This window comes from Mustelus asterias, chromosome 2 (genome assembly GCF_964213995.1).
Source record: "Mustelus asterias chromosome 2, sMusAst1.hap1.1, whole genome shotgun sequence".
In the NCBI taxonomy this organism is placed as follows: Eukaryota; Metazoa; Chordata; class Chondrichthyes; order Carcharhiniformes; family Triakidae; genus Mustelus; species Mustelus asterias.
In genome coordinates, this window is record NC_135802.1 from 155,526,117 (window position 1) to 155,547,606 (window position 21,490).

The window sequence follows — 21,490 nt, forward strand, 5'->3', positions numbered from 1 at the left end:
GTCCCATCCAGAGGTACCTCAATAAAATTGTAATATTCTTGAAATTTACATTATACATTCCATGTCAGGCAAATTGCCCCAGGGTTCTATACAATTTCCAGCCCTTCAGTGTACTATGGCTGAAAGGCCTGAGACCAAGTGTGGCTAGTGGACCAAAAACCCGGTGAAAGACAAGGTCTAACTGAAACGTGCTGGTCTTCCAGTGTAAAGAGTTGTCCACAACCGAGTGTTGCAGACTGGCACATTCCAAGGTCCAGAACAGTGTGCTGAAGGACACACTAAAGAGTGGGGCAACCGGCGCAGAGCCACAATGGAGAAAGGCCTAAAGGTGTAAGGCCTTCCAGCCATGTAGCAACACATGATCCATTCTAACAGTCAGTGTAAAGAGAAAGGGCTCTCTGTTATCATCTCTGAATTATTATATATGGTTGTACGGTCCACTTTTGGATGTGGCTAACAATGTCGAGCTGTAGAGTAATAAACCAAAAACACTACATCTGCTATAAAAATTTTTAAAAGGAAGTTTAAGTTAAATTATGATTCTTTTGAAATGTCAAATTAGTACTGTATTGGTGTAGTCATTCTGCTATTAAAATGGCTCCATTCTCCTTTCTCTGCTTTTCAAATATCTTGAAAACCGCCTCTGAGATTCTGAGATTGAGTAATGGACAACTGTAAGGTATGTTTTCCAGTGTTTACAGGAGCTGTCAGTCATAATAAGACAGATACTTTATAATATATGGAGAGTTTGACATAACTGATTCTAGACTGTTAAATTAATCTCCTGGAGAATTTGTTTCAGTTGATTAACTCTTATCCAAGAGTCAAAGGCATGGGCCTAGACTACCAGCCCCAGGTAAGGTTGTTTCTGGAAAAACCATAAAACAGAAATATTTGTGCTTAGCTCATGGTTGCGATAAACATGTCAGTAACATCATCTTGATAGGAACTTCTAAAATTTTGATATAGAATTCAGAAATAACCCTAGTTTCTCTTATGTTTATGCAATTAATAAAGTAAATATTTTACTGAAAGAATGATGAAGAATTCTGTGCAGTATATGAGCAGAAAAAAGAAATGAAAGTGGTGCTGGATTTCATCACATCATTGGACTGAAGTTTACACCTGCCACTGATCTAGAAGAAAGCTGCTCACAAAAATATAGTGACCTGTGTGGCATTGTTTATATCTTTCCTCATGGGACTTTAAATCTGATGCTACGTCAAGGGCGGCTTTTAGCAAGCAATAGCAGTGAAGTCAGCATAAAAATCATAGAATTCCTACTGTGCAGAAAGAGGCCAATTGGCCCATTGAACCTGCACCGACAACAATCCCACCTAGGCCCTATCCCTGTAACCCCATGTATTTACCCTGCTAGTCCCCCTGACTCTAAGAGGCAATTTAGCATGTCCAATCCACCTAACCCACACATCTTTGGAGTGTGGGAGAAAACCAGAGCACCCAGAGGAAACCCACGCAGACACACACCGGGAATCGAACCTGGGTCCCTGGTGCTGTGAGGCAGAAGTGCTAACCACTGTTGCATCCCTGTCTGCTGCAAGCAGGTAAGCAGCTAATTACATTGAAGAACTTGTACACAGCAAACTAAGTAATTAAAAGCAGTTAATATCCTTCACACTTAATTTAAATCATCACACAGCAAAATAAATGCCGATGATTGGGTTTAGATAGAAGCTAAAATATCAACATAAACTGTAAAAATAGGTGGAAACTTTTAATTATAATATTCCACCAATATAAAATTAGCTTTGCAAGATCAGTGAAGATATTATAAGGCAGTAATTATGAAGTTAGAGTTACACTTTATTTAGTAAGATACAAGGGGTTTTATAATGACATTAAAAGTAGTAGAGTGGAAGTTCTTGTCAATTCATAGATTTCCATTGTTACAATCTGGGGGTGCCTCAGCAACGAACTTCGGCAGAAGGGTGGAATCACTGATAGGACTTCTGGATTTCTGCATTATTTTGAGCTTGTGTAGACTGCTGCAATTGCTGTGAGTTTCAGTTGAGTAATTATGCCAAATGCTGACTGGTTCCCCATCTTTACAACTGCAAAATCAAGGCCATTATTGTCATTCCATGTGAAGTACATATTGGTATATAGTGGAATATAGTCTAACAGTGAAGAGCTGTGCCACAGAATAATAAGGACATAAGTTAGGACAATCTTTCCAATCGTGAGATACCAATCTCAACTGGGTGGTGAAAAATGTTAAGTGGAAGGCAAGGCACTCTGACACTGTGGATATTGAAGAATCCGAAGGAGAACTACCTGAGCTATTGTAATACACTGACAAGAAAACAAATTCAGAGGAAAAAGTATGAGCAGGTGATAGTGCCTCTCAGAAAGGTTATGTATGGTAGAGGATTCTAAGAAAAACAAATAGAGTTTAACCCTCACAAAAAAGGATAAAATGTACTCAACAAAAAAGCAACAACGTTTTGCATTTGAAACAATGTTGTGCAACATAACATGATTGTGTTTATGCAAGTTGAGATATCCATAAATTAGGCAGCTAATTTGTGTTCCTGTACAAGTATATTTTGTTTAAAGTGTGTTCTAATAGCATGTTTTCATTTTGGTGTGCTTTATAAATCAAGGATGTTCCCCGACAGCACTGCTGCCGTTTTCATTTTAGTGTGGTTACTGAGCATGCTCAGTGTTTTTCAAAAAAAGCCACCTCCCTCCACGACCCTCCTGCTTTCCATTTCTCTCCATGACCCTCCTGCTCATTGATACCTTCCTAACTCGCCCCCTTGCCGCCTCCTTCCCCCGACCCTTGCACTCTCTGTTTCTCTCCTGACCCTCCGGTTCACCGCATCCCAACTCTCCCGCTTGGCATCACCCTCCCCAGACACTCTAGTTAACTGATTTCCTCCCTACCCTCCTGTCCACCACCTCCCTCACTATTCTCCTGCTCAGTTTCCTTCCCTGACCTTTTTGCTTCAGTGTTTTCCTCCCCAATCCTCCTGCTTGCCAACTGTTCTGTTTGCCACCTCCCCCGCTTGTCGCTTCTCCCACTCGCTGCCTCTCCAGATTCCTGACCCTTTCACTCACTACCTCGCCCCCCTCACCTTCCTGCTGGCCACTTCCTTGATCTTCCTGCTCCATCCCTCCCATTCACAGTTCTTCCTGCTCCCTCCCTACCACCTTCTTACTGCCCCTCTCCTGGACCCTCATTCACAGTGAGGGTCCTGGAGAGGGACATGGCAAGCAGGAGGAATGCAGGAGTGGGGAAAAACAGCAAACTGAAGAGGCAGTGAGTTGGGAAAAGTAGTGAGTTGGAAGAGGCAGCACACAGGAGGTGGAAAATGGCCACTTGGAGTTAAGTTGAAAGTATTAGCAAGTCACTAAGTGTTAGTAAATTATTAAGAATTAGTAAGAGGATTTTTGGGTCAGTTAGGTTCAAGGCAGCCAATAAATTTTTGATGTAAAAAATATCAGTGAGGAATGTAACCTACTCTTATTGCATGATTTCTTATGGAAAAGTAATTTTTGCTTAGCACATTTTGGTTTAGTGCACTTTTTTAGGAACGCATTAGGAGTGATAAACCAGGGGCGGCATGGTGGCACAGTGATTACATCTTAGTAAAGAACAGAAAATATTATTTATACACAGCAGAATCTCTTTAAAAGAAAGAGGAGCTCTATATCCATTTCCGTTTTGGGCATTAACCACAAGAGGATTTAGACCATTTTCTCATCTGTGGCGTTTCATAGAACAGTTCTGGTCTCCATATTATTAAAAAAGGAGATACTGGAGAGGTGCAAATAAAATTCAGACAGATGATATCAGAATTGAGAGGAGATACTTACCAGGAACGGCCAAGCAGGTTGGGGCTATTTTTCTAAAAAAGAGAAGGATGATGGGTGAGCTGATAGTGGTCTTCTTACTTCAAGAGGGATATACTTGCATTGGGGGCAGTCCAGAGAGGGTTCACTTAGATTGATCTGAAGTGGGTAGACCGAACATCTCCTGCAGCCACCAACAGAAGATAAAGTTAAAAATAATTTCGAAAAGGACACTGTCTTGACTCAATGGACTTTGATTGCAAATTTTATAGAGGGATTAAGCAAAATCAGAGATGAGATATAATCCAGTCATTTAAGTTTAACGAAGAGCAGAACTTCACAAAAGATGAATCAGATCTATTTGACTTAAGATACTTGTAATAATTCCTATTCCATCACCACAGTGCTCCTTGCTTATAATTAGATAAACATATTGGGGTTGGTTAATGGAAGGCACCTGTGACTGATTTTTCATCTATGTAATTAAAAGTTATGTGTCTGGTCCACATCTGCAAATAACAATTACACAGGAAGTTCACTATGCTGATTGATTCACATACAATCAATTGGAAATTTCGACTTGTCAAAAATCAATTCCATTCACCAAACAGGCATGAAAAGCTACAAAGCATCAATCACTATAAAACCAAGCAATCAGATAGCTCATTTTTTTTCAAAGCCACTAGTCACAAAGTGGCCAATATTTAAAAAAACAAATAATCAAGTTGCTCAAAAAAGTTACTCCTACTATTTATATCAGCCATACTGCTTATTCAGCAATTAATGATGTATTTTTAAAAATACAATATATTTTCATGGGATGTGGGTGTTGCTCGCTGGGCTGGCATTTATTGCCCAATCCTAATTGCTGTAATTGTCCTATTAACAATGGTGGCATTGTCCTTTTTCCCACAACAGATCTCTCATGTATCTGTCCACCTGTCTTTCGAGGTTCATCTTGAACCGCTGCAGTTCATGTGTTGAAGAAACACCCACAATGCTGTTAGAAAGGAGGTTCCAGGATTTTGACCAGTGACAATGAAGGAATATAGTTCAAAGTCAGGATGATGTATGGCTTGGAGGGGAACCTGAACGTGGTGGTGTTCTCATGCATCACTGTCTTTGTCCGCCTCGGTAGTAGAGTTTGCAGAGTTGAAAATTGGTGTTGAAGGAGCCGTGGTGAGTTATTGCACTGTACCTTGTAGATCGTACCTACTGCAGCCTCTGTGTGCAATGGTGGAGAGAGTGATTGCTGAAAATGGTGGATGAGGTGCCAGTCAAGCAAGTTGTTTTGTTCTGGGTGTTGCCCGGCTTCTTGAGTGTTGTTGGAGCTGCACCCATCTGGGCAAGTGGAGAGTATTCCATCACAGTCCTAACTTCTGCTTTGTAGATGGTAGACGCGCTTTGGGAAGTCAGGAGGTGAGTTACCCGCTGCAGAATTCCCAATTTCTGAATTGTTCTTGCAGCCACAATATGTTTATAGCTGGTCCAATTCAGTTTCTGGTGCATGGTAATCTTTAGGGCATTGATAGTGAGGGATTACGCAATGGGAATGCGATTGACTGTCGAGGGGAGATGGTTGGATTCTCTTTTGTTGGAGATGGTCATTGCCTGGTACTTGTTTGGTGCAAATGTTGGTTATCAGCCCAAACATGAATATTGTCCAGATCTTATTGGATACGAACATGAATGGCTTCAGTTTGTGAGGAGTTGCAAATGATGTCAAACGCTGTGCAACCACTCTTAAACTAGAAAACTTCACAAAGAGAATTGATGGTTTGTTGTGTTGGGCACTGGCCGCTTATCTCTTGGACGTGGGTTCACATCCAGTCAAGGCTGCTGGAATGAAGTCTGTCTGCTGTTTATAAGAGTTCACCGAGTTTGAAAATTCTCAATCTAGTCCCTTCAGGATCTAAGTGGAAATCACGTTCAGAAATTCTACAGGATGGTTTGTGTGGGAAATTGAATAAAATGTCACACCAGTGAAGTTGAGGGGTGGGTCTGGGGCAAAGCTTTTGTATTTAGCTGTCTTAAAGTTTGCCTAGAAATGTTACATGCTGACACTGGATCCCTAGCATTCTTTCCCTAGTACCAGCATGATGAATACCATATGAGAAAAGATTCTCAAAATCACTAAACACAGTCATAGCCCTTTCTATGCCATCTTAAAAGTGCATGTATTAACTTGCCCCTGCACAGACCTGTCTTATTATTTGAGTCTGAAGTTCAATTGGGTTCCCAGTGGTTTAATTGATCTTTTCCTGTTGATATTTTCTGGATTTCGAGTTTGCTCGATGTGAATTTGGAATTATTAGTGATTGTGATTATGAAGCTATTGGTACACATATGAGAAGGAACCTAAAATCCTTCAACTACTTTCACTGGAACTAAGATTAAGAAGGCATTTAATTTTGAAGGATTATCTGTGCCTACTTTGCCCCTTTCCAACATTTCTGCCTCCCATGACTCAAAGGGAAATCACCCAATTAGCTCCTGCTGGAAGCAAACACCACATATGCCTATCCACCCATTCAAGGAAGTGAGTGGGCGAGGGTCTGGCAGATGGAGTACAATGTTGGTAAATGTGAGGTCATCCATTTTGGTAGGAATTACAGCAAATTGGGCTATTATTTAAATGGTAAAAAATTGCAGCATGCTGCTGTGCAGAGGGACCTGGGTGTCCTTGTGCAAGAATCACAAGGAGTTGGTTTGCAGGTGCAGCAGGTAATTAAGAAGGCAAATAGAATTTTGTCCTTCATTGCTGGAGTTTAAAAACAGCGAGGTTATGTTGCAGCTGTATAAGGTGCTGGTGAAGCCATACCTGGCGTACTGTGTACAGTTTTGGTCTCCTTACTTGAGAAAGGCTATACTGACACTGGAGGGAGTGCAGAGGAGATTCATTAGGTTGGTTCCGGAGTTGAGAGGGTTGGCTTATGAGGAGAGACTGAGTAGACTCATTGGAATTCAGAAGGATGAGGGGAGATCTTATAGAAACATATAAGATTATGAAGGGAATAGATAAGATAGAAGCAGGGAAGTTCCTCCTCAGTAACTAGGGGGCATGGCCTCAAAATAAGGGAGAGCAGATTTAGGGCTGAGTTGAGGAGGAACTTCACACAAAGGGTTGTGAATCTATGGAATTCCCTGCCCAGTGAAGCAGTTGAGGCTACCTCATTGAATGTTTTTAAGGCAGGGACAGATAAATTTTTGAACAGTAAAGGAATTAAGGATTCTGGTGAGGGGGCGGGTAAGTGGAACTGAGTCCAAGAAAAGATCAGCCATGATCTTATTGAAGGCAGAGCAGGCTCGAGGGAACAGATGGTCTACTCCTGCTCCTAGTTCTTATGTTCTTATGAACTGTAGGGTGCATAGGCATGCCTGTAGGGAGGCATAGGCATGAACTGTAGGGTGCACAAGCATCTATCCTGTTGGCAGATTTCCACTCCATCTGACGAAGGAGCAGCGCTCCGAAAGCTAATGGCATTTGCTACCAAATAAACCTGTTGGACTTTAACCTGGCGTTGTTAAAACTCTTACGATAGATTCATACAACAGGTAAAGTTGTAGATCTACTGGACTCCCAATTCCCTTCAACTGATCTGCAAGGGAGGATTTGAAAGGGGAGGATTAGGAAGAAAAGAGTTGGGAAGAACAATAGGAGAGATGGGGTAAAGGGGAACAATTAAAATGATCCTACCCTCCTTTATATGCTTTGATTCTGGCTGATGGCAGTTAAATTCAAAAAGTTCAATAACCGTGAGGCTCACAGGTTATTACCATATTTAAAGTACCCATCTTGGAAGCTGTTGTTGTCTTCCCAGCTTCCCACCTTGGTTACCTTCAGAAATGGGTGGGTAGGGAGTGGTTTTGGATCAGGAATCTGATTCGTAAGCCTTGAATTTATCCCACCTGAGCCACAAACATTTATTTTCTTTAGTTAAAATTCTCCCCTGTATCTGTAAAAACTACATGTTTCAGCACCAGTAGACCGTGTAATACCTGTATCTTGTGTGAATATTGTTACTGACAGTATATATCGCTTCATTTTAGCTTGGTGCATTATGGCAATGCTGCCACATTTGGGCCACAGTAGGACGACGACAAATAACAGTAGTTAAGGACCTGGCTTGCTGCTGAGCAAAGCCTTGGAAAATCTAGTATTTCTTAAGAGGTGCTGGTGATTAGATCTTTTATTTAAAGCAATGCACTGGATTGATATAGTTCTCATTGAATCCTGTACATTCTGCTTACTTGATGAGAATGTCACTTGCTGCATTTCATACTACGTTAGTGAAGGACTGAGAGTGAAAATCACAATTCTTGTTTGTATACTTATTAACAAAAAATGAGTATTACCTTCTCTAATTCATAGATAGATTCATAGAATTCCTACAGTGCAGAAGGAGGCCATTCGGCCCATCGGGTCTGCACCGACCACAATCCCACCCAGGCCCTATTCCCATAACCCCACGTATTTACTCTGCTAATCCCTGATATTAGGGTCAATTTAGTATGGCCAATCATCCTAACCCCCACATCTTTGTACTGTGGGAGGAAACTGGAGCACCTGGAGGAAACCCACGCAGATATGGGGAGAATTGCAAACTCAACACAGACAGTGACCCAAGGCCAGAATTGAACCTGGGTCCCTGGTGCTGTGAGGCAGCAATGCTAACCACTGTGCCACCGTGCCACCCTGGATATAGATCATAGGTAATCTGGGTATAGATCATAGGTAAACAAAATATTAATCGTTCATTTTTACTACCACATGATTTTACCAATGTATCTGCAAACTCTACTCCAAAAATGCTTAAATGTTCAGCAGTAAAAGTGAATGGTACATCCCACTCTGATGAAATTGTTAGTGTCATATTAAAGAAAATAATTCTTGTTTCATTCTTCAAGGCTTTGGGGGAAAAATAATCAAAATTCTAAGCATTTTGCTAAGGATTTACAAAAGAATGTGCTGTACTTTGGATGAAGCATAAACAAACAAACCAATCTTTTTAGGCAAGACAATACACAGATCTCTGTGATTCCACTTTGTCTACAGAACAGCAACTAAGAAAAAGTCAAAATAAGACCACAAGGGTCCAAATGCACTTCAACAGTAATCTAGCCTACAGATGCAGCATTTTATGAAGTACCAAACAATAAACTGATGATAAATCCAGATGATTAAAGAAGTACAGCTTTAATTCAAGAAAGAAGTCTGTCTAACACACAATTCCTGTTCTATTAATATTTTTGGAATAACATTACGTATTAATTTTCTCATTCTAAAATAAGAGGCTCATAAAATGGGTGATGATTAGCAGTGATTGTTTTACAAATGAAGAGCTTTCGAGTCCATCACCAAGGTTAAGCCTACTTCATCATTTTTCAGAAGTTAATAGCCGCTGCCAGTTAAGGTTTTAAATAGGATTGCCTGCTTCCCAGTGATCTTGACTCATTTTCCTTGTATGCCAGGTGGCTGTGAGATTTTGACAAGTGATTGATTTAGTTTTGGAGGGGGCCTGAACTGCACAAAGCACTTTTCATATTGGAAAGGACATGTCCATTTTTTCCTCTGTTTAAAGATTTATTGCTGTGCACAAAACTGTTGTAAATAGGTTTGTTTGCTATTTATTTTCCTGAAATTCAGTAATTGGTGTCATTAGCTGAAGGGTAAACTTTTACAGAAATCCCTAATGCTGTCATTTTTGCTTTGCAACAGGACTGGAAATTAGATGGGTAGATTGCTATTTCCCATTTACACACCCTTCCTTTGAAATGGAGATCAAATTCCAAGGAGAGTGGATGGAGGTCCTTGGCTGTGGGATCACGGAGCAGCAGCTGGTAAACTCAGGTAATTAAATAGTGCAGAACAATTGACATTGGAGTTTTTGAAGCCTTCTTTGATTATTGATTTAATTCTCTGTTGTTCCTATTTTTTTGCCCCGATCTTCTTTCCACATTTGAAAATCATGTGAAAGTTTCTGCCGAAGAACTCTGCAGAACAATTGCATGTAAAAGCAGGACTTCACATAAAAACTGACACAGTTGTAACAGTGTGGGGGAGGGGGTACAATTATGGCTCACAGATGCCAGCCTCATAGAACCTTTCAACTCTTGCATTGCATCTCATGCATTACATGAAACAGCAGGATGCAACATACAGTTGAAAACCTTGCTGAGCATGCAGCACAGCAAGTCATTATATTAAAACTTGACAGCATTAATCCCTGACAGAAGGTTAATCTGCATGTTGGGCACATCAGTCACTGCTGTTCTGACCAGTCCCTGAATGAAGTCCCCAGTTTAAGTTCCTGACTGGATACCTCCAATTTGTTATGTTCCTAGGTGAGGAGGGATGAACTGTCTCCCCAACTTTATTCAATCCCCTTGGTTGGTCACAACATGTGAATTTAAAAAAGATTCCTTCCCTTGTGGATTCTTTTTCCTATGTATTTGTTTTAAAATGAGCCATTTTAACTAGGTTTCCTTGAGTTAAAGAGAGTGAGTTTATTAGTTACTGAAAAGTCCATATTATCCATTCATAATTCGGGGCTATAATTTATTGCCATAGAACATAGAAAAGCTATAGCACAAACAGGCCCTTCGGCCCACAAGTTGCACCGAACATGTCCCTACCTACCAGGCTTACTTATAACCCTCTATCTTACTAACTCCCATGAACTTATCCAAAAGTCTCTTAAAAGACCTATCGAATCCACCTCCACCACCACTACCGGCAGCCAATTCCACCCATCCACCACCCTCTGAGTGAAAAACTTACCCCTAACATCTCCTCTGTACCTACTCCCCAGCACCCTAAACCTGTGACCTCTTGTGGCAACCATTTCAGCCCTGGGTAAAAGCCTCTGAGAATCCAATCTATCAATACCCCTCAACATCTTATACACCTCTATCAGGTCACCTCTTATCCTTCGCCTCTCCAAGGAGAAAAGACCTAGCTCTCTCAACCTATCCTCATAAGGCATGCCACCTAATCCAGGCAACATGTGCTGCTTCCACTTCCAAAATTTAAGACTAGTTTTCTGCTGCTATGACAATGATGGACCATAGTTCACGAATGCAGTCCCAAAAAGCAGAAAGGTCTCCTCGTATATTATTGCTGATGAAGGCACATCTCTCTATCTGAAGGATTCCTCATGATGTCCATATATCTGAAAACTGGGTAACCTGGAATTGTATGCCTCAAGTGCAGGTGATGTCTGCACAGTCTTCTGCCACTGCTTCTCATCCTCAAACTACCATGTCCATGCTGCCTGTTGAACATGCTTAAATAGAGCATTACACACCTTCCAATGGGAACAGGTGAAAAAGAAAAATCAAAAAATGCAAACAAAGGAAAAGAACAAAAACAAAGTAACATTGCAAAAAGAGCCCAAATAATTCTCACTTACACCCAAAAAAGTCAACACACTTTCCTTAAAAGTCAGTCTCAAAGGTCTGAAAATTAGATTTAAAATACCCAAATTTTTAGTGCTGTAGAAAGATTGCAACACTACTCTGAAGCAAAACATGTGCACTGACATGTCGGAAAGCCACACCTTCATCAACGAGATTATAGAACCTTTAATGAGTTTGTGTTGCTGTTGAGGGAACAAACTTAATCAAGCGTCAGCTGCAAAACATTTGTAAAATGCTCGTGTGTGCAATCTCAGTACTCCAGTTCCCAGGATGTTCTGACCCCCCCGCTTCATTACATTTGAGCACATTGGCAGCTGGCACACTGCATCATAAGATTTACATAATAGTATCTGACGCAGAAGTTATCAACATCAGAAATTGTACAAGCCTACTTGTTTACTTGTGCAGTTGACCTGTAATTAAGCTGGTGCCATCTACAACATCTGAGCGTTTAACTCTCAAATAATATTTGTTCATAGGCTTCCTCTGGAAGGTAAACTTACTAGTCTCAGCAAAATTGCCGTCATCCAGATGATGGTATTGGCATTCTCCATGGGCTGCACTATTTTACATTCCTAGCAAAGTGTGGTTTAAATGAAGTATAACGCTGGGGATAAAACATAAAGCAAAAACTGAATTCAAATTTGTACATGACTGGGAAGTTGGCAGTACAACTTTAAACATGTTCAGTGCTGATTGGATAGGATTACAGCTGAGTCGCAAGACTAAAATTGGAGAGAGGCTATGGTCAGGGAATGGAGATTAATTTGTTCGAGAAATGTTGCACGTTGCATTCATGTAGACGACTACTCACAAAATGAAATTTTCATCATCTACAACCAATATAGCAGTAGCATGTTAAAATATTTATTGATTTTACAGGTCATAAAACACAGTTTTTAAAGACAAGTGACAGCATGGATTCTTAACCCTTCAATGGGCTTTGTGGGTCTATAACCAAAGCTTTAAAAAATCTTTAATAAGTTGTGATATATTAGCTAGTAGGAATGTTTTTAATAGTACCTTCTAGCTAGTTTTACTAATTAAATGAATAAATATTTCTTAAATGTCCTTGTGGTAATTTGGGCACACAAAGGTATTTGAAAGCGTTGTGATATTGAATCTTCTTTACTTACAAAAGTATCGAAATACAGTACAGAGTGGACTCAGAACTGGAGGCAGCTAGTTACACAGGTCGCTTGTGGTAAGACTAGACTATGCTACCGATGACATCACTCGCGCATGCTCATACCTGCTAAAGACATCAGTACATACATTCAAATAGGAAGATGCCTATTATGACACTCTATAACACCCCCTTAATTTCAATCCCCTTTAAGGAAAGAAAAATAATGTCACTCATGTCTCAACTATGCCTCAACCTTTCAGAAGCTTTGCAATTATGCTGTGACCTGCACAGTACCACTGGTGACTTTGTAGAAACTGGTGAAGCTTGTTTCAATGGACTTGTGGGTGCAAGAGAAAGTTAAATATCTGTGCCTGAAGGCCCCTCATCCTCTCCTGAAGTAGAATCCATCGGAAATCCTTGTAGATCAGGAATCACTTTTTCTGTGCTGTATGACTCTACGACTGAGTCATGGCATAGACAAATGCGATCCTGATGTCTGCGAACAACTCTTCTATTTGTCAGTTTCAATTTCACTCCCAAAGGTATTGGATCAGTTCGGTTGAGAATAATCCCAGGCAGCCAATGCTGGTCACTGCCAAAATTCCCTACATAGATACAATCTCTCTCCTTAGCACAGTAGTCGTGTCTCTGCTGCTTTTCCTGTCTCCTTCCCACCCTCGGTATTTTGACATCTGGATGTAGCAGATCCAAATGAGACTTTGGCTTCATACCCATCAGTAATTCAGCTGGTGAGCGTCCTGTTGTTGTTTGTGGCATGATACAAGACTGGAACAAGAACCATGAGAACTTTGTTCCCAGAGAATCACCTGCCATTCTCTTCAATCCTTCTTTCAGTGTCTGAATAGCTCGCTCTGAAACCATTTGAAGGTGGATGAAAAGGCGCAGTATGCACATTGCGTATTCCATTCCTTCGCATAAACTCTTGAAACAAATCATTCGTAAATATTGTATTGTTATCAGAAACAAGAAAACTCAATGTTATACTGGTAGGTTGACCGTGTGAGAGCCCACTGCTGTATTCTTATGGAGGCCATGAGAGAGAATGCATTTGGATTTACTGAAAAGCCTCATCGATGGCTAGTGGTTGGTGCACATAGGTTAATGAAAGACAATAAAGGTACTGATTAAACCATTTCACAGCAAAAACAATGGCTGGACATTCCTTGTCTAGCCGCAAGTATTCCTTCTCAGCTATTGTCAGCGTACGTGATGAAAAACCAATGGATTTTTGGACCCGTCCTCCATCTGAAGAGAGAGTGCTGCCCCAACACTGCAGGGCAAGGCACCACAAGATTATGTCTGTCTTAATCAAAGTGACAGTAAGTATGTTGATAGATAGAATAGAAACCCTACGCTGCAGAAGGAGGCCATTCGGCCCATCGAGTCTGCACCGACCACAATCCCACCCAGGCCCTACCCCCACATATTTACCCGCTAATCCCTCTAACCTATGCATCCCAGGACTCTAAGGGGCAATTTTTAACCTGGCCAATCAACCTAACCCGCACATCTTTGGACTGTGGGAGGAAACCGGAGCACCCAGAGGAAACCCATGCAGACACGAGGAGAATGTGCAAACTCCACACAGACAGTGACCCGAGCCGGGAATCGAACCCGGGACCCTGGAGCTGTGAAGCAGCAGTGCTAACCACTGTGCTACCGTGCCGCCCATCTTCTTGGAGATCCTCTCCACTTGGAGCCGGCAGTTTGCGGTGTTGATGGTAGCCATGATATGGCGCCGGCATCTCCACATCTTAATCAAAGTGAACCAACAGATTAGCTGATTGTAGCAATGCTCTCACATTCTTGAAAGCTGTCTTTTGTGCTGGCTCCCACTCCCATTTTGTTTCTTTGTGAAGTTGTAGATACGGTGGCACCAACACTTGAAAGGTCTGGCAGAATGTTCCCATATTAATTTACTATGCCAGACATGACCTGAAGCTCAGGCACACTTATGAAATTTGGGGTTTCCTTGGCAGCCCTGACTTTGGTTTCCACTGGGAACAAGCCCTGCACTGTGATGTTTGAAAAATTTGTTCGTGGGATCTGGGCATTACTGACTGGCCAGCATTTATTGCCCATCCCTACTTGTCCTTTTTCAGAGGGCAGGTAAGAATCAATCACATTGCTGTGGCTCTGGAATCACATGTAGACCAGATCAGATAAGGACGGCAGATTTCCTTCCCTAAAGGACAATAGTGAACCAGATGGGGTTTTCCTGACAATTGACATTGGTTTCATGGTGATCAGTAGATTCTTAATTCCGTATTTTTTTTATTGAATTCAAATTCCACCATCTGCCATGGCGGGATTCGAACCCGGGCTCCCAGAACATTAGCTGATTTTCTGAATTAATAATCTAGTGAGAATACCACTAGGCTGCCGCCTCCTCTAGACCCAGATATTCCACACTATGCCTAGAAGATGCACTTGCTACAGTTCAGGCTCAGCCCTGCCTCTGAAGATTTCTTTCACGATTTATCCAGGTTGCTGAGGTGCTCCTCCTCAGTTTTCCCTGTGTTCAAAATGTCGTCCATGTAAACTGCTACATGAGGAATCCCCTGGAACAGATTGTCCGTTGTCCTCTGGAAAATTGTCCGACACCCTGAAAATCAGATGGTTGTATTTGAACAAACCAGTTTGAGTGTTGATTGTAACATATTGTTTTGAGTCCTCCTTTAACAAAAGCTGATCATCAGTTTAGTTCGTATCAAGTTTTGCGAACATCTTGTCACTGCAAGTGTTGAAAACAAATGTTCCAACCATAACAATGGGTAAGCGTTCAGCTTGGAGGTTTGTTTAATAACTTTATAATCCTTGCATATGTGCACAGTGCTATCACTTTTAAGAACAGGAAAAATTGGAGCTTCCCAACATGAGAACTGAATGGGCTCAATGATTCCAAGCCTCTGCATCTGCTCCAATTCCTCCTCCATTTTGCCTTTCATGGAGTAGGGCACTGTCCCGGGATTGAAAAAGTGAGGAGTAGTCTGAGGATCTACAAATAGCTTAACCGTAGTGCCACACAATGGACCCAGTTCATCTTTGAAAACCTCAGAACATTTCTGGATGACATCCTCTGTCATCATTGTGTGCCTAATCTCACCCCAGTTGAATGAAATTTTACTGAACCAGTCATGCTCTAGTAAACTGGGCCCTTTCCCTTTTATCCACAGGAACCGTATTCTTGCTTCTTGGCTGTTGTATGCAATGTCCACCTCTAATGACCCAAGCAAAGTTATAGCCTCTCTGGTGTACCTTCAGACTTGGATCTTTGCCTGAGCAAGGGCTGGTGCCTGCTTCGAGCCCCAAGTCTCCTTGGAGGTCTCCTCAATAATTACAGATGCAGAGGCTCCCATATCCACCTCCATCTTAATTTGTTTTCCATCGACCTCCACTGCAGCATAGATAAACTCCACGTGGCACTCACTCACATTAAACATATTGTAAGAGTGCTCCTCTGCCTGCTGTGCCCTTTCCAGATGATGCGGCACTGACTGAGGATTCTTCGAATTTGAATTTCCCTGCTCAGCCTTGGACTTACTTTTAGCACCCCTGTAATTTTTAACTAAATGACCCATTTAGTTGCAACAGTGACAAATAGTGTCAATAAGTTTGCACGAATTCACATAGTGTGTTCCTCCACACCTGAAACATTCCACAGCTTTTCACCTTCTTGCTTGGAGCCTTTCTTTACTTGACACACCGAACCTGCCTGTGCACTTTGAATATATTTTGCATTTCTGGCTGCCATGCCATTTCCATGCCCTGAGAAATTTCTAGACCCTTCTTGAAAGTCAATGTGGCTTCTCCCAACAAATGATGCTGAATGCTGTCATCATTAATGCTACAGACTACTCTGTCCCAGAGCATGTCCTTCAATACTGCTCCAAACTCACGATGTTCAAAGAGTTGTCTTAATTCAGCAACAAAGTTAGCTACTGGCTGTCCTGTCTTCTGAAAATGAAGATTGAAGTTGAACCACTGGACAATCACTCAGGGCTTCAGATTGTGGTAATTCTGAACAAATGCAACTAAATCCACAAAATAAATGCCCCCCCAGTTTCCGTGATGTTGCTAAGTTCCTCACTAGCTTGTAAGTCTTTACGCTCCACACACTCTGGAGAGTTGAGCACTTTTTAGCCTCCTCTGCAATTCCATTTGCCAAGAAATAATTTTCTAACCTTTCCATATATTCAGTCCAGTTCCCATTCTCTTCCACAAACTCGCTGATAGTCCCAAACAGTCATGGTGCTGCTAACCTGTTTTTGTCTGTAAACTCACGAACCCACTAATCAGAGCCCTCGACTGCTTCTCATGTTGCAAACTAGCTACTCACTGTGCAAATCTTAGTAATGCAATGCTGAACCTTGAATTTTTCTTTTCCTTTTATTTATTTTGCAATTTTCTCCTTGTCGACAAAAAGATGTGGTAACTTGGCCACAAGACAGTAGTTGAACGCGTTGTGATATTCAATCTTAGTTATAAAAATATCAAAATACAGTACAGCACGGACTCAGAAATGTAGGCAGCTAGTTACACAGGTCCCTCGTGTTACGACTAGATCCACGAAAGCCAGTGCTACTAATGACGCCAATTGCACATACTCATGCTCATTAAAGAACCAGTACATACATTCAAATTGGAAGATGCTTATTATAGCACTCTATAACAGTCCCATATGCAGAGTTTTCATTCAAAGGTCTGATGAAAGAGTATATTTTAGAGAGAAGAAATTTGATGCTAGCCCTAAAAAAAATTTTTGTATCTGCCAAATTAATTCCGTAAGACATGTTATTGCATCTTTAATTATTGGTAATATACCACATGAACAGATGTGCCGAACAATACTTTTTAGTGTGCACTCAGCGAATTTAAATCCTCCTGAACCCCTCTGATTGAAATGCTGGTGCTTTAGCTGTTGAAATGAATTAACATTTTCACATAGGACATGTTTATATTTAACAGGCAGTAATTAAAATTAAAGCAAGTTTGAAAAATGACACAAACGTGCTATTTGATTAATCCACTGAGCGCACCAGAAGTACTGTGCATTATGGGCAAGTGCTTCCAGCAATACACCTGGTGCTCACAGAATGCTGAGTTTGATAATGGAGCATAATAGTTGTTTGTACGTGTCTATTAAACATTCCTAAAACCCCATTTTATGACTACATATACTTTATGTTTAGCAAGTCACTTATATTCAATCAAAATGAAACAAGTTGTTTAAAATAATACTCATTTTCACATTAATGGAACTGTCAGTAAAAAAGAAACATGTTTTAAAATGAGACTTTGATCCTACTCTTTTTCACAATAGTGGAACCTGTCAGTATATTGTAAGTTGTACTCAAACTGTAAATTAGTTAAAATATAACGTTATTGGCAATATAATCAATTTAAACACTGTGACCAGGGCGCGCACAAAAAAAGAAATAAAATTCTAAAGCTACAAAAGTGAATTGCAAATGCTGATGTAATCCTTTGTTGTAATACATCACCATGAATGAATAGGATTATGATAACTTGAGATATCCTGGCCTTGAAAATATACAGCTGGTTGGTGGAACCCTAGTCGGAGACCTGTGGAAATGCTATGGAATTTCAAGGCCATTATTGAGTGGGAGTAGAAGGAAAGCTGATGAGCTGTTTCTGACTGGTGATTGAGGGTTGTTGGGGGAAGCTTTGTGGAGGGGGTGGGGGCGGTGGAGGGGGTGGGAATGGTACGGTGTTCCATTTTGCTGTGCTAACATTTTGTATTTTCATAAACAGATAATAAATCAGTGATGTACAAAAGTAAATGATTTGTGGAGGCTTTGATTAAGTCACAACAAGAACTTACACTTATATAGTGCCTTTAATGTAGTAAACACATCCCAAGACACTTCACAGAAGTGTTATCAGACAAAGTTTGATACCGAATGAGAGAATTCCAACACGTAGGGGCTAGTCAGTTAAAAGCATGGCTGCCAGGGCTGCAGTAATTCAAAAATCAATGAGACTCAAAAGGCCAAAATTGGAAAAATGCAGATTTACCAAGGGTAGGAGTTATAGAGCTGAGATTATTAAGATAGGGAGGGACAAAACATGGAGGAATTTGAAGATATGGATGAGTGTTTTTAAATCAGGGCATTGCTGAACCATCAGCCAATGAAGGTCAGTGAACAGAAGGGTGATGGGTGACAAGTGATTGGTGGAAGTTGGGCTATTGGAAGCAGAGTTTTGGGTGAGCTCAATTTCACAGAGGTTGGAAGGTGGGAGTCAAATCTGAAGACAATAGTGGCATTGATGACAGTTTTAGCAGCAGATAAGCTGAGGCAGGGACGGTCATGGCTGATATTCAGGAATTGCACAAACAAAAATGTTCTTGAATTGGAATCTTGATATCAAAATTACTGGCCTCTTTCAAACATTTCACTTTGTTACAAAAATAAAGAAGCATTTTTCCTATTTAATATAAAAATATAGGGAATTGTTAATTGGTCTATTGTGTTAAGATTGGAAGCAAGTTATTTTTCTGCAAGAGAAAGAATAACTATGATGGAGTGATGCAGATTAACATTGTAGCTTGAGCCTGAATGTATACAGCATCGTATGATTGGTACCAAAGTACTACCTTATGTTAGCAGAGTAGGAATGTTTACATGGAAAGTATTCATTATACCACAAGTTTTATAGTGTGAATCTCCCTGTGAAAACAGCCTGATATTACTATAAATTAGATTTTAATGCTATATACTTAAAGATCCTGAGTCACTCATACCATCGATGTACTATAGTTATGACACCTAACACATAGCAATACGAAAACCAGCACCATTGTATGGTAAGGTATGGTTTCATATTCATGATTTACCTACAGCACTGAGTTCATAACCTTCGCCACCTTGCTGTGGAAAGGACTCTGAAGGCCTAGTACTTCCTTAAAAGCAGAAACAAACAATCTAAGAGAGAGTTGGTGCCAGGCCACTTGCATTCACTTTCACACAGTCACAATTCAGAGCAGCATTGGTGGTGGTCTAGCTATCTTTGTGTTGAAGTTGGTGCATGATGTTGGGAGTACATGAAAAGAACTGAAGATCCCATGGCACAATTTTAAAACTTGAAAAATGTCTTGCTATTGAGTAAAATTGATAGACTTAAACATATTTTCAAAAGTAGTAATTCAATGAAGCAACTATCTTATTCAGAAATAGCAAGAGAACCACATGGCATTTTAAATCCGTTTTTGACAGGCGAAAAAACCTTGCTTTATGATGTCATTAGCCAACTTTTTTTGTTTTGCTGTCCACTCCTACTACTCATAGAATGCTGTTGCTTGCCAAGGGTGATTAGCAAACAATCAGATAAATTATTTTCTCAGAAATGAGGAACACAATCTAGCTGCCTTGTTAGCCACGGGCACAAATCCCAGACTGGCCGCTAAATCTTGTGAGTGGCCACAACGGGATTTGCGCCGGCGAGATCTTATTTTGAGATCTCCCCCCGCCCTGCCCCTGGGACTGGTGATGTGATCAGGTTGACGTACAGAAAAGGCATGAACTGGATTTCAGTACATTAACATAATTTTACATATTATTAAAGGGCTTGATGCCAAAGCATCCGACCACAGTGCATCACCCCCCCCCCCCCCCCCCCCCCCCCCGCCCCAGCGGTATAACGATACGTCTGTGTGAATCACTGCAGGTTTTCAAAAGCCTCTGATGCCATGCCATGGCACAAATTTAAAAATAGCAAAAACTTTCAGAAGGGAAAACCAGTCGTGATGACTACGCCAGGGGCATGGAGGTGTCTGTAGACCCTGAGGGTTGAGGGAAAGGTTGGACATTGCACCCTAGAAGACCCCCCCACTCCTGGTTCCCCAGCTTTGTTGGGAGTGGGGGGTGGTGGATATCAACCTCCAAGGAAAGCGGGGTGCCTTAAATTTAAGTTTCAGTTCTTTGCCGCCGTGTTTACGCCCGTCCTGGAGGTGTGCTGTATATATCTTCTCTGTTCAATTGTAACCCTAAAACTGCAAAGGACACCCATGGATTTCTTTATACAGGTATCAAAAATAAGCTTCCATCTCAACAATGGGAAATTACTTTCTCTCATTTGAAAGGAACACTTACAGAAAAACACTTAAAAATCAAATAAACGAATCCACCAAGTGCTGAATGTTTCTTTCTCAATAAATTTCAGCGCTGATCATACTTTATCATTGTCTAAAATTACTTTCTGTTATTTAACAAGGAAAGTAAAAACGAATGATATGTACATTTCTAATTCTGATCCTTACAACATAAAACTTGAGAAATATGTTTTATAATACATTTGTTTCATATGTTCTACTTTACAATATTCAGAATCAGAAATGTACTGAACCCCACTTTTCAATTCACTAAGATCAAAATATGTCGATAAAAATGTTATTTTGTGCAGAAATGCTATTCCTTTGTGTGTTAAGGAATCTCATGAAAGTTCACATTTTGACGGATAATATTACTCCATAATTTGAAAAATATTTTAATATTCTGAATCAGAAGTAGTTAATAATGATTTGTACAGTAGCATATTTGTCTGTGGTGGATTTTAGGTCAACAGGCCTGACTTACTGATTCCTCTATTGAAAGGTAATTTCCCCTGACATTCATTGTTAGTAAAGTATATTAATCTCAGAAAACAGTGGCCAGAGGGTATAATTTCAGAATTTTATTAATTTCAGAAAACAGTATGACTTTGCAGCCACCTCTTGTGTTGAGATGTTTTTAATCACAGGTAGGGTTAGGTTCAGTGGGTCGTTCAATACCTTATTAGTTTGGCAGATATCTCAGCTCACTGCTTGCTCTAAATCCTTGCCAGGGCAAAATTGACAATTCTGACATCCCAGCCTGAGGACAATTTAACCTCATTTACATGCACTAACAGACTGTGATTTGGCTCCAGTGAGCCACTGCTGGGTCAAAATTGAATGTAACTCATTCCATTCTTATTTCTGAACTAGAGAAGTAGGGATCAATCGGGAACATTACAAAAGTCTGTGAGTGGGACATGAATGTGATGTCAGAGCTATGTGATCATCTTGATGAAGCCGTCTCCTTAGCTGTGAGGATCTTACTTTGC

At 40.7% G+C, this 21,490-nt stretch overlaps 1 protein-coding gene and 1 long non-coding RNA gene across 14 annotated transcripts in view; one reads left to right on the forward strand and one right to left on the reverse strand.

Annotated features, from left to right (window-relative positions):
- fars2 (phenylalanyl-tRNA synthetase 2, mitochondrial) overlaps positions 1–21,490 on the forward strand; it is a 421,493-nt gene that overhangs the window by 138,609 nt on the left and 261,394 nt on the right. For all 13 annotated transcript variants that reach the window (XM_078199216.1, XM_078199190.1, XM_078199225.1 and 10 more), the window contains one exon: positions 9,536–9,667. In XM_078199216.1, coding sequence (XP_078055342.1) covers positions 9,536–9,667 — 132 coding nt within the window. The remainder of the gene's footprint in view (positions 1–9,535; positions 9,668–21,490) is intronic.
- On the reverse strand, positions 1,872–11,814 carry LOC144480132 (uncharacterized). The gene is made up of 3 exons (XR_013495625.1): positions 11,739–11,814; positions 3,841–4,000; positions 1,872–2,072 (listed from the first exon to the last, which is right to left on the reverse strand). It is a non-coding gene; the product is annotated as an uncharacterized LOC144480132 (long non-coding RNA).